Source organism: Cydia strobilella, chromosome 26, assembly GCF_947568885.1.
Source record: "Cydia strobilella chromosome 26, ilCydStro3.1, whole genome shotgun sequence".
NCBI lineage: Eukaryota > Metazoa > Arthropoda > Insecta > Lepidoptera > Tortricidae > Cydia > Cydia strobilella.
Window position 1 is genome coordinate 6,800,607 of NC_086066.1, and position 14,492 is coordinate 6,815,098.

Sequence of the window (14,492 nt, forward strand, 5' to 3'; positions counted from 1 at the left end):
AGAAACAGTACAACGCCCTCCGTGTACAGTACAACAATGCCTTCAGGATGATGATGGGGCTGCCTCGCTACTGCAGCGCATCGGGGATGTTTGCTGATGCTAGGGTAGACAGTTTTTACACCACTATGCGGTGCACATCCCTGGCACGTAGGGTGCGGGGCAGCACGAACAACGTCCTGAGGGCATTTGCATCAAGGTTTGACTGTCAGTACATAACCATTGCCATATGATACATGTGCTGACAGGCAAGCTAATTTACTGTATGTAAAGAAATAAAAATAGAATGCTGTGTATATATACTAACCTTAGATGTAAGGCTTAATACTGCTACTAACAAATGAAATTTGTTATATAATCTAATATTAATTTTACATGTAATTTAATTGTATATGGACATGGTCTGAATTAAAGAATATTCATTCATTCATTCATTCATAGTATAGTAAGCCTATATTTTGTAAGTAGGAAAACAGGAGGAATTCACATGTTGCATGCGATCGACTCTTTGTGCCTAAATGTTTAGAATTTACCACCTTTTTCTATTAAAAAAAATATCTTCAATCTACTGTAATCCGAAATGACTATCTTGATTTTGTGGCGTGTTCGGATACAAACTTAATTTATCTTAAGTCGTAAAGTAACAAGTCGTTTACGCGGCATAGTGCGCGAAGTTCATCAGACAGTACAGCTTTTAACTATTCGATTTCGATAGCCCTCAGGGGCTACCGCGAAAACCGAAATTTGCAAATTGCGGGGATCTTTCTTCTTTTACTCCAATGAAGGTGTAATTTGAGTGACAGAGAAAAATGCCCGCAATTTGCGAACTTCGATTTTCGCGGTTATAGCCCTGGGCACTGGAGGCCTTGGTCACATTTCCTTAGTATATGACATTTATTTCTGTTAGTAGCTTTAAGGTTACGCCCAAGGTTACCTTACCTATTATACTTACTTTACTCGTTGGTTACGCCGGTGTTCGTGCGGATGTGCAAGCGCAAGATCACCACCATAAAAAAACACATTTTATTTATTTATCTTTAATAAAATAACAGATGGCGCTTTGATTAATTTACCACAATCCGACACGGCCATCCTGCTTTTAACGCGTCCTCTGATACAATTATAATATCTCAAGTCAACGTTTTCTTCTTTTTGTGCACTAACTTGATGTGTGTGTAACGCGCGGCGGGGTGCGCGAAGGTGGCCGGGCAGTGCGCGCACGCGAACGGCCGCTCGCCGGTGTGCGTGCGGATGTGATTGCGCAAGATCGTCGTCGACTGTAAACAACAACATAATAGAATCAATAAATTCAATACGAGAGTATTGTGGAGGCGAGGTGTATTTTAACGACTTATATGCGGACACAGCGGCGCAGAGGCGCGCGGGTAAGCGAGAGGGAGATAGAAATCCTTCCCGTGCTCTCGCACCCCGCTCCTCGTGGTACGCGGAATAATGAAAGTAAATAAAAATACAAATTAATGATAATAATGATTATTTTCAATACGTACGTAATAAACTGAATTAGTACATCAATTTACATAAGAAAAAAATAACTAATATAATTTATATTTATGCAGAGTATCACTGCAGAGTAGCACACACAATTTCAATCTTTTTTACAATGCACCATCGTGAACCTTATCTGAAGCACACTGATTTGTACTTTGGCGGTCAAACAGTTCATATTAACCCATAAAATACTAACCGTAAAACCGCGGCCGCAGTGGTCGCATATCTTATTCCGGAGTAGTGTATCTTTCTGGTGAACGTGTTTTATATGATATCTCAACCCAGTACTGCTTCTGAATACCTAAAAAGAAAAAAGTCTATAGGCACTTAGGCAGACACATATATATTTTTTTACAGCATCAAAGAGAATTAAGAAGACAGAGTGCTCACTCCATACATTTTTTAACAGGTTAACCCCGGGTTAGTGGGATGGTGCAAGTTGCGCTTAGTACGCTGATAAGTAGATGGGACAACTATATATTAAAAAAATATAATTAAATTAAATTAAAATTAAAAAGCTTTTATTTCGGATTCATTACATCCATAGAATTACATATTATTTGAATTAAAATTAAAACAATTAAATATATTTAATTATATAGCTAATACATACTTTATTGCACTCGTCGCACTTATTCTGGTCGCTTGTGCCGTGCTTCCACTCCACGTGTTCTTGCAGCTTGCGCTCCGTAAAGAAGCGCGCGTCGCACTCGCTGCATACGAATCTACAATGTTTTTTTTTTTTAAATATACACGGCAAAACAAACTATCATAATCATAATCATTTTATTGGTAAAGCTAATTTACATGTCAGTCTGGGTACAACTTAAAAAAATTACTGGAAATAAATAATCCTTACATAGTAAGCGCAATCACATTACATATCAGTTTAAACCAAAAAGATACAAGGTAATAATTTAATTATATAAATCTTACTCAATTATAAAAGTCAACACTTAATAGAAAGTAATCAAGTAATTTTTACAATTATAATTCCTTGGTCATTATGAACTCGTCATAATTGTAGAACGGGCGCTCAATAAGCCATCTTTTTAGGCGGTGCTTAAAGCTGCTTGCATTAGGAGCCGCAGTTATATTTTTTGGTAGGTGGTTATATACCTTGGGGCCCGTCACAAGAGTCAGTTTCGAGGACTTGGCTAGCCTGCGGTTGATAGAAACGATTATCTTTAATACATAATTATTATACTGGCATGTGGTATTATGGCTCAATTCGAACTATGCTTATAAATAAGATCTCACACAGATATGATACTGATCTGTCAGTGTCAAAAGTGACGTTTTTGGTTTCATAAATGTCACTTTCGACACTGACAGATCGGTATCGTATTGCTGTGACATCTTATAAGCTGGTTCGGGCGCTATCTTGACAGCCTCGTGATTAATTCCTTTGTTTTTTGCTAATTAATATTGTTTAAAGTGTAATATCGATAGCTTATTATACAGTAAATGAATGTGGTAGTGTGCACTGTGCAGGAGAGAATGGAGAATTAATCTTGAAGCGCGTTTAACCACCATTTTGAGTCAACGGCCGGTAGCCCACGTGTTTCTTGTAAAGTCCAGCTATCGCTTTACAAAAGCTAGTAAAATCACCGTATATACACTGTCTTGTAGTAACCGTATAATTTTAGTCGTACATATTTAAAACTCCTAAGACCTTGATACTAGCGAAATGGTCCCACTGGACATAATTTTAACACTTTGACTACCGAGAACCCGCCTGGTAGGCACTCGTGAACTTTGCTCAGATTGCTCGCCCAGCGGGTTGTTTTATACGCAGCTATAGACGACCGGTTTCTGGGGTATTGTTCAAAATTTTGCCCGGTTGCGAAAGTTTTAAAAGAATATATCTGTTATAAGCATTGTTCGAATACGGCCGCAAGTAACTTTAACCTATGGCGTAGCTCTTGACAACGACGTAGCACTATAAGCTACGCGTAGCACTCGTAGCGCTGCAGCTTGTTTCTAAGATCGCTACATCGCTCGGTGAAGAATAGTGACAAGTACAAACTCTACTAACGTTTTATCATCTTCATTGGTATGTTTGCGGGACGTCTTCAGGTGGTGCTTGAGGGTCTGTTTCGTGCGAAAGTGCGTGTTGCACGGCTCGCAGTAGGCCCCGCTGTCGGCTGCGGGCGGGGGCGGGGGCGGGCGCGGGCCGTGTGCGCTTTTCATGTGAGCTATGCAGGTGCTGCTGGTCCGGTACACTTTAGAGCATACCGTGCAGGAGTACGTGCGGTTTGAGGCTTTGTGGAATTTCCTGTGAGAAAATAGTTATTTACGATACAAGTGCGGAAAAGAGGAAATTCGAAATGAGTGGCGATAAATTAAAAGTGCTATTTGACGCACTAGTGCTAGAAAGTAGCACCATATGTACTGTAATAGTATTTTATATACAATGGCTTCATGGCCTAAGTAAGGTACGAGATTGACAAGTTTGATTATATCACTATTGTATACAATACTTTTTTCCATTATACAACCTAAACTAAATAATTGTGACGTTTTCAACCAAAAGGTACCACATTGTCGCTTGTCGATAAGGTTGATTTCTAATTAAAGCTATATGGAAATAGCGCCTTAATGACAAGCGACAATAAGTACCCTTTTGGTTGAAATGGCACAATTAAACAGAATTAGGGAAGTATCTCAGTAGATAAAAGGATACCTAGAACAAAAGAGCGCGCGGAGAGGGTGCGGAGTGTTAGGATCGAAAACGCGCATGTAGCTCGGATCCTCTAGAGTTGCAGGCATAGGCTACAGAGACTGCTTAACATCAGGCGGGCCGTATGCTTGTTTGCCACCGACGTAGTATATTAAAAAAAAAACATCAACGAGCTTCTTTTTCATTAAAATGGCCCTTTGATTTCTTTTGTTATTATCCTCTAGCCGCCCAGACACCTATAAAAAGGTGTCCTGTTCCATTCTAATTTGAATCTTTGTTTTACCAAATAAAAATAAAAATGAAAGTTTATTAATAACAATCGTTACAAGTCTGTTTAACTAAGTACAAGAAAAAAAATGCATTTTCCTTGACAAGTTATGACGTCTGGGCGGCTAGAGGTTAAAGCGTTTCGTAATGAAGTCGGAAGCCCATAGTGAAAAGTATAAAAACAATACGATTAGCTATCGTTTTGTATAGGTACAAAGTTTTAATTCAACCTTTAAAGTCGACGGTAGAAAAGAAGAAAGAAACTGTGTTTTTACAGTAGTAATGATGGAATAGTACATTATGATACAAGTGTGCTAAGTTGGTCATTACACACGAGGCGATATTGTGCGCGCGAGCTGTAAGCGAGCGCGCAATAAGAAAGCCGATGTGTGTAATGACCAATACACACGCGTTTCATACGACGTTTTTCAACACACTTGCGAGAAAAAAAAAGAAACTCATATTAATCAAATTTTAATAGTTAAATAGTAAAACAGTTAGTATTGTGTGTTGCATCTGACATACTGCCGGTCGGGCCGCGCACCGCGCAGGCGCGAGGAGCGCGCCCGTGCCCGCCAGTCCGACCAATTAAAGAAGGCTCCCTTTCCATGCATATTATTAGCAATCAGTTAGCTTCTTAACTCAGTCGGATAATATAATGAAAAAGCACGAGTGGAAATAATACACTGAAAGAGCACGCGTGTTTAATATCTAGTATTATGAGCCAAAAATCGGTGGAATAAAAACGTCGTTTTGAGCAAGTGTGTTGAAAAAAAAATTATAAAGCGTCAACGCCAATGAGAAAATGTAATAAACGTATACTTAGAAAACAAAGCTTCTGTGTAAGTATCATAAGTATTTTTTATCTAATATACATAAGATAGTTATCTAATATTCATAAGATAGTTACTTACTTCACGTGGTCTCTGAGACTCATGTTGCTAACAAATTGTTTCCCACATTGCTCGCAGTTCACTTTGCCCTTGTGTCTCTGACGATGACGGCGCATGCTGCGGAGGTAACTGACAAACATACATAATAATTGTTACCTAGGACAAAGAGAATTAAGAAGACACTAGATGTCGCATGTGTCGCGACTGACGGAAAGTGTATTGCTCAACAATTTATTACTAATATTGTAAGCAAAAGGAGTTGATTAATTGTTGCTCTTTTGACATGAAATCATTATTTATATGAATTTAAATTAAGAGAAAATGGTAAATTTTTGACATTCTAATTATTATTCTAGTCTATATTATTTTAAATCTGACATATTAATTATTATTATTGTATTCATTATTTAAATTTATTGGATTTTGATTTTATTGTTAAAAGTTTTGTTTTTATTTTTAATGTATTTACTAACACATAGGTATAACGATGGTACTAACAATATTGTATGGAATTTTGAATGTTCTGAAATAAAGATATTTTATTTTTATTTTTTTTATTTTATTAATAGAGTCCCGGTTAATCCGGTTATTGTGATGTGGCAGCGCTGCAATAAAGCAGTACTTATAATATTAGCTGAACCTCACATTATAACATTATATTATAATTTTAGCTGAAAATCGTTGAGCATTAGACTTTCCGTTCGCCCCGAAATCTATTGTCGAATAGCAGTACTGATAGTTTCGCTACTTGACGATAGATGCCGACTACGAAATTATAGTCGTTTTGGTAACAAAACTGTTGTATGGAGTGAGCACTCTATGTCTTCTTAATTCTCTTTGCCTAGGGTGACTGGTATAGTTATTGGCCACTTAACAATAGGGCTTTAATTGGCTTGTTTCTTTCTGATTTGTAACTATAGCAGTCACATGTATTTTAATTTAAATGTGATATTGTTATTTTATGTTTTATTTACGGGCATTCTAGTCTGAAATGAATAATTTAAATTTAATAGTGAAGTATGCGATTAAAAAGCGCTGGTGGCCTAGCGGTAAGAGCGTGCGACTTGCAATCCGGAGGTCGCGTTCAAACCCCGGCTCGCACCAATGAGTTTTTCGTAACTTATGTACGAAATATCATTTGATATTTACCAGTCGCTTTTCGGTGAAGGAAAACATCGTGAGGAAACCGGACTAATCCCAGCAAGGCCTAGTTTCCTCTCTGGGTTGGAAGGTCAGATGGCAGTCGCTTTCGTAAAAACTAGTGCCTATGCCAATTCTTGGGATTAGTTGCCAAGCGGACCCCAGGCTCCCATGAGCCGTGGCAAAAATGCCGGGACAACGCGAGGAAGATGATGAGTGAAGTATGCGATTACAGTTTTGGTATACCTGAAGTCTATTCAACCATTTAAGTATTAGCAAAGATAGATATAACTCCGTAATAGATGGATACAGTCTAAGGAAAAAACGTGCCTCGAAAATCAAGAAAATTTGATTCTCGTTCAGAGGGCGCTACTAGTTTTGGCCTACAGTCGCATAGATGGCGTTAACGGTTTCGTTTGTTATTTAACAATTTTAACGCATATCAGTGAAAGAACATGGGTCAAAATCATCAAAATAATTAATGCAAATAAAAAAAATCATTTATCTATATTTAAATACATTTTATCGTATTTTTACAAATCTTCAATTTTAGTTTTAAAGTGTGTCGACAGATGGCAGTGAATTTACTGGGGTTACAAAATTTACTATGACAGTACCGCTCTAGTATAAGTTACTCTATGGTATTAGACTAGTAGAAAATAAATGTAGTAAACATGCAAAATACTTACGTTGTAGTATATCCACATTCCTCGCACTTGTGTGTAGGTGAAGTCTCATGCATTTTGTCGTAATGCGACTGAGCGGCGTACATCGTATTGTAGCGCGCCCCGCATACGACACAGTCGACCCTTTATACAATATCACTTTGTACTTTGGGCCTTGTTGCCTTATTCACATGTTTTATATGTAATATACAAAATATTAAAAATATACTATTCAACTCTCTGAGACTCATTGAGAAAAAAATTGACATATATTAGTTGACCCCAACTTGCTAAAACGTCTTTACAGTGGCGTAGCTAGGGGGGGGGGGGGGCAAGAGCCCCGGGCGCCATCCAAGAGGGGGCGCCAAAATGGGCAAAAGGCAGCAGCAGGGAAACTTTTGTCAGTCGTCAAGGGGCGCAAATTTGGTTACTGCCCCGGGCGCCATATCCTCTAGCTACGCCCCTGGTCGTCTTATATAAATGAAAGGCGCCGGAAATTAGAAAAGTAAAAACATCACGTAAATATAGCTATTACACTCACCTCCTATAGTGCCGTTTTATGTGTTGCTCTAAAGCTGCCACGGAATGGCACACCTTACATATCACACACGTGACACTGCCGCTTGTCTGTGAACAGTTTTATTTTAGAAACCATGATGCTAAGGCAAAGATAGATATAACTCCGTAATAGATGGATACAGTCTAAGGAAAAGTCGTGCCTCGAAAATCACGAAAATTTGATTCTCGATCAGATGGCGCCACTAGTTTTGGCCTACTCTCGTATAGAGGGCGTTGACTGTTTCGTTTGTTATTTATAATTTTAATGCATACCAGTGAAAGAACATGGGTCAAAATCATATAAAAATAATTAATGCAAATAAAAAAATCATTTATCCATATTTAAATACATTTTAACGTTTTTTATAAATCTTCATTTTTAGTTTTAAAGTATGTCGATAGATGGCAGTGAATTTACAGTGGTTAGAAAATTTACTATGACAGTACCGCTCTATCTTATTATATCCTCATTGTGCTAAGGTAATCTGATGAGGATCAATAATATTATACATCGTTCTATCAACTCTGTTAATTTCAAGGGTGTATTCCTGAGTTTAAATTAAGTTACTTACTTAAATACTTAGTTACTAGGTATTCTAATTAACTCAATAATCTGTTTTTATCTGATAAAGCCCCTACGACTGTGTACACTTGCCTTATGGCCTGTTTACACAAGTTTATACATTCGCTACTAAATCCAAGTATTAGTTTAAAATGTCATTTGAAGATTTATACATGTTAAAAGTCAGTTTTTCTATTTCACAGTCTGTGATTTTATACTGTATCTCCTCATGGGGCGGATTAGCTAAAATTACTCTTCTTAACCTAGAAGTAGCTACTTTCCGTCCGTTCCTCTTCCCGTCTAACCTTCTTTATAAGTACTTCGGGGTACTCACTGATAGACAATTATTTATTTTAAGCATTGTTTTAAAACAGCATGCCTCCAACCCCTTACAACACTGAATATACTAACAAGAGACGCAAAGATATTGTTTAGATTTATATACACTGAGCTACACAAAGTGTAAGGAATCGCTCTGAAAAGCCCTTCCAAATATGACGTACAAAGACACAGAGAATCTACTAATAGTTGTTAAATGATTATAAGCAATGTGACTGGATTTACAATAGGATAAATAGAATAATTATTCAATTAATGTATTATAGTTTTAAGTTGCTAAATTATATTGTGTATTTTGTAAGTCAAAATTAATTTGCATGACCAATGTTTGCCATATTTCTCGCCTGAAACACACGGAATCCTAGTTCAGTCATGAACATGTAAACTATTACTATTTTTTAAGTCTGTTTTATATGAATGTAACCATGCAATAAGTACGTGTTTTTTAAATAAATTATATGTTTATAAGTTTAACTTAAAAACTATTATTCAACTGACCTCAGTATGTCTCCTTTCCATATGTTCTTCCAAACTCGGCTCAAGGGCAAACCCGAGGACACAACTCTCACATTTGTACGGCAATTTCAAATATTTCTCTTTTGCCGCTTCTTTTCTCCTCTCCTCCCACATTTCTTCCTCATTTATATCCACTAATTTAAACTTCCCTTGATACTTACGTTTAAAAAAAGCAGTATTAGGATCTTTATCTTTTTCATTAATCTCCGGTAATGGGACATTCTCCGGATCCCTATGTGAGAAGTATGAAACATTAGGATCTGCATTGTTTTCTTTAATCCCCTGTAATGGGACACCATTCTCCGGAGCCCTCACCCATAATGGGTCATCGGTCACCAGATTCCTATGTGCGAGGAATGAAATATTAGCATCTTTACGTTTCTCTTGAATCACCGGTAATGGGACAATCTCCGGATACATATGTGAGAAGAATGAAATATTGGGATCTTTAGGTGGTAATGAGACAGTCTCCGGATCCACATTTGAGAAGAACGGAGTAATATGAGCTTTATCTTTTTCATTAATCACCCATAATGGAATATCATTCTCCGGATTCCGATTTAAGAAGAACGGGGTTTTAGGACCTTTATCTTTTTCTTTAATCATCGATAATGGAACATCATTCTCGGGATCAGAGCATTCTTGTTCGAGTTCAATTTCGATTTCAGTTTCGGTTTTTATTTTGATGACCTCCTTTTCAAGGGGCTGTGAGTTCTGAGTGTGGAATATTTCTATATCAGCTTGTGTGAGTTTAGAAAGTTTTGTGTTGTTCAGATTTAAGTTTTTAACCTGTAAAATACAAGAAAAATATTAGGTAGTAATGAAATCAAAATTCAATTTCAAATATAAAACTCAAGGTATTTCACATATTAATAAATTCCTATCACACAATATATGAATACATTAAGGGCCGACACAGACCGACTGCAACCTGACTGCAATTTGCTGCAATTTTGGAACTGCACGCCGAATGGGAACGCCCTTAAACATTGTAGTACAAACATTTTTTTTAACCTAAACTAAATCTTAATCTAACTAACATTCTTAATAATATTGTCTTCGGTTACCGCGATAGTTACTCATGAAATAAACGGTGACCCGTTGACCACGAACGCTGTAAAGAGTTCGAAACGTCGGGATGTATTATAAATTCAATATACGCGATATAATCCGTTTTCATAGTTTTATTTCATAACATTCTTAATATTGTCTTCGGTTACCGCGATAGTTACTCATGAAATAAAACTATGAAAACGGATTATATCGCGTATATTGAATTTATAATACATCCCGACGTTTCGACCCGAACCGACCCCGTGAGTCACCCGTTGACCACGAACGCTGTAAAGAGTTCGAAACGTCGGGATGTATTATAAATTCAATATACGCGATATAATCCGTTTTCATAGTTTTATTTCATAACATTCTTAAACTATTTACAAAACTCGCCCCGCGCCATACGGAATATCACGTTAGCCGCATTGCCACATTGAACTGCAACGGACAACCTCTGCATCAAGAACAACCCGGAGTGAGGGTCTGCCCACTTCTCCAATAACTGTCTTGGCCTTAGTACACCAACTTCAAGGTGGTATTATTTATTTATTATCCGCCGAAGCTTGTAATTTGCATTTAGTAGATAAGTCTGTTAACCTATGTATATTAGGCAGTAAGCATCCCGAATAAAATAAAATAATGGCTGAACATTTCATACGGTTGGAAGTTAATATGGCCCCCAATCCCTAGTATAATTCTAAAGGTAACATTACCCGTTTGTTAAGATTTGAGAGACTATCTTCCACCTGTCTCTTGAACTGGTAAATATCCTTGAGTGTGCCATGACATGCGTAGCAGACGAACGTTGCTAGATACTCTAACTGAAATGGTAAAACATTGTAATTATACACTTGCAAGATAAGAAATGGAAGAATGCGGAAAATATCCTGAAGAAAATTGTATCAATTGAAACTTGATAATTTAATGTTTCTTATCTTTGAATATTTTGTATTTTTGTTTGACATGTAAATGAGATGTACATTTATTAATAAATCATCTGAAATCTGAATAATTATAATATTATAATCTATTAAAAAAACTGTCCAAGTGCGAGTTGGACTCGCGCACGAACGGTTCCGTACCATTACGCGAAAAGCGGCAATAAATCACGTTTGTTGTATGGGAGCCCCACTTAAATATTTATTTTATTCTGTTTTTAGTATTTGTTGTTATAGCAGTAACAGAAATACATCATGTGTGAAAATTTCAACTGTCTAGCTATCACGGTTCATGAGATACAGCCTGGTGACAGACAGACGGACAGCGGAGTCTTAGTAATAGGGTCCCGTTTTTACCCTTTGGGTACGGAACCCTAAAAACACCACAATTTTGGTTTACTATGAAAAAAAACCACTGTTTTTTAGAATAGACAAGAGTGAAGTGATTCTATTCCTTTGTTAACAAGTGTAATGTCCTAAATTGTTATAGCAGTTTTTAATTCTTTATGTTTAAATTTACATTAAATTGTGTTACACTGAAAAAATGGATTAACACTTAGCTTCTTTTAGTGTACAACAGTCATAAAGTACCTATTCAATCAATTCTAGTTTCTTTGGGTTTTCCTCAAACAAGACTATGTCGTCGGCTAATAGATCTAGCTAAACAGAGCAAGGCAGTGGGACTGGAGCTTAACTCGGACAAGACTAAATTGATGACAAATTCTAAGAGACAAGAAATGGCAGTCAATAACTGCATTCTAGACTATGTTGAAGAATACGTATATCTGGGTCAAATAATATCTTTCTAGGACCAAATGGATAAAGAAATTAAAAAAAGAATAGCATCCGGCTGGAGCAAATACTGGTCACTTAAGGAAATCATGAAAAGCAACCTAGGTATAAAGATCAAGAGCAAAACTTTCAACTCATGTATCCTTCCGTGTCTGACTTATGGCTGTGAAACCTGGTCTCTTACTAAAAAACAAAGGGATAAACTTGCGAAGTGCCAGGGAGCTATGGAGAGGAGCATGCTTGGTGTAAAATTACAGGATAGAAACCGCAGCGCTGACATAAGAACCAGAACAAAAGTAGCAGATATCCTCACCCACATAGACATGCAAAAATGGAGGTGGGCAGGTCACACTATAAGATGCAAGACGGAGAAGTGGAGCCAAAGAGTTCTAATGTGGCACCCTACCGATGGGTCAAGAGCGCAAGGCCCTCAATTAACACGATGGGAAGACGAAATTATACGTACAGTGGGACCACTCTGGACATGGGTGGCAAGAGAGAGGAAATACTGGAAGGAGTTGGAGGAGGCCTTTGCCGACAGGCACACTGAACTAAGAGACTTCATATAAACACTCAAAACTACAACCACAAAACAAACATGTTCAGAACAAAGGGCTATATAATAATAATAATTCAATCAATAATAACGAAAATGTAAAAGAATCTTTCGTGGAGCAATGTCATAATTTTATTATTAGGTTCCGAATATGGTAAGTTATTTAATTAGCGTTTAATTTTTGTGTAAAACGCTGTCAATAACTAAAATAAGTCAATTAAGAACTGAAACCAGTTTTACTTACCTTAACCTCAAGGATATACTCAAAAAACTCTACGTGTTTACAATTTGTTAATTTCACAAGCGGAACATTTACTGCCAAACAACAAATGCAGGTGTTTAATACTGTTGCAGATCTCGAGGAGTTTTGACCTCCGCTAAATTCTGGCATATTTAAATGGGATATATTATCCATTTTTATAATATTAATCTTTATTAAAGTTTGCTTCAAAATATCAACGAAAGACAGACTGAAGCCAACAACATGAAATCAAATCAACAAATACAATACATGACATTTGTGACAATGACTCCATTCCATTACACGTGGTGATTTTTCAAATTTTCACATTTCACAATGTCAAAGCCATAGACCTAGCATTACATAGATGCGGCCTACCGCGTGCGCCCCGTAAGGGATAGACATAGATGACGTCATAAACGTGGGGATACCATATTGGTAAAAATTACCCCAATATTTGATATCACGTTGGGGCGATTACTCTGGAGGCAAAGTTTGACGGTATTAAAATTGTTGAATAAAATGTCAATGGGCCGTTCTTTTTAGGCGTATGAACAATGAAATACCTCCTATAATTCGCGCAGGTGGTACAAAACTAAACATGTTTAGTAAATAAAACGTAAAATAAAATGTATTATGAATTTTAATTTTATGAAATCACAATCACATTATTCACACCAATTAATGTACACCACATTTAATCTTCACAACATTTGTTTATTTTATTTTTTGGAATTAGAAATACGAAAAAACTTCGAGGTAAAAATTACCCATAAAATTATGATATTTTCATCTGGTATCCCTAACATGATTGTTATGCAGCTAAATTAAGAAAAAGATTAAAAACGGCTGACCTCAGACTCGTCTGAGTAGCTGACATATTATCACAAACAACCTACGTAATTTGGGCGGATAATTTTACAAATAACCTTTTGTTAATTTGCGTAAACAATTGTGATATTTTTATTGAAATCGTTTGATTCTACATTGCTTTGAGTGTAACGTAATTTTACGATGTTATTCTCACATATTGCGTTAAGAGAAAGGTGTAAATTACCGTACTTACGTCTGAAAGGTATGTTCTCATATTTTTGCTCAGAGCGACTATTACCTGCTATTACAGCCGATTACAGAACAATTCACCATTATTTTATCAATTCAAAACGCTAACCATCACTATGTTTTATAAGAGAAAGCACAATTTCATATAAAACAACAATAATTAAACAAGCAACGAACAAGCATGACATGTCACGTACTTATTTGTTTGCCACAATTTCGGTTGTGGCAGTGGTGGAAAAGTGAAACTATGACAAAGACAAAAAGTAATATATTGCTCTCTGTCACTACTACTGAAAGATACATAAGACTATCTCGTTCGGTCATTTCGCCCCACCCCTCATGACCGATCCATGTTATACTAGATTCATGGTCAAAGCAAATTTTTTCCCGCACTTGGCTTGTAAAAAACATGCGTAAAAAGAAACGCTTCTTATAAAACGTTATGTTTTTATTAATCTGTGCTGCTGTGGGCTGCTGAAGCACAGATTAATAAATAGTTACTACGTAACAGATACATCATTCCCATACAAAAGCGAAAATACCTACGCTATAATAGCCTACAAATTCTTAATAATAATACCATTAATACCTGCTGCTCAGGACGAGAAGAAATGTACCATAAGTACGCGAACAAAGAGTCGAGACTGCCTTGCTCGCCGTGCGAGTCACGTGCCAAAGCGTCATCGTAAGAATGCGCTAGGGTTGTACTGTTACTTAT

The 14,492-nt window shown here is 36.8% G+C and overlaps 1 protein-coding gene across 1 annotated transcript; it reads right to left on the reverse strand.

Annotated features, from left to right (window-relative positions):
* Window positions 1-1,031: 1,031 nt before the first annotated feature.
* On the reverse strand, window positions 1,032-12,916 carry LOC134753359 (zinc finger protein 626-like). The gene is made up of 10 exons (XM_063689238.1): window positions 12,716-12,916; window positions 10,899-11,006; window positions 9,112-9,918; window positions 7,696-7,781; window positions 7,179-7,298; window positions 5,371-5,478; window positions 3,545-3,784; window positions 2,120-2,231; window positions 1,703-1,807; window positions 1,032-1,274 (listed from the first exon to the last, which is right to left on the reverse strand). The coding sequence occupies exons 1-10, from the start codon at window positions 12,884-12,886 to the stop codon at window positions 1,128-1,130; spliced, it is 2,004 nt and encodes a 667-aa protein (XP_063545308.1). The 5' UTR covers window positions 12,887-12,916; the 3' UTR covers window positions 1,032-1,127.
* Window positions 12,917-14,492: the final 1,576 nt, after the last annotated feature.

Bases quoted from the DNA above. Each gene is read 5' to 3' on its own strand.
- LOC134753359 (XM_063689238.1), bottom strand. From the start codon at position 12,886: ATGGATAATATATCCCATTTAAATATGCCAGAATTTAGCGGAGGTCAA. The intron at 11,007-12,715 runs GTAAGTAAAACT...TTACCATTTCAG, and splicing joins AGTATATCCTTGAGGTTAAG to TTAGAGTATCTAGCAACGTT. The intron at 1,808-2,119 runs GTATGTATTAGC...TTTTCTTTTTAG, and splicing joins AGTGCGACGAGTGCAATAAA to GTATTCAGAAGCAGTACTGG.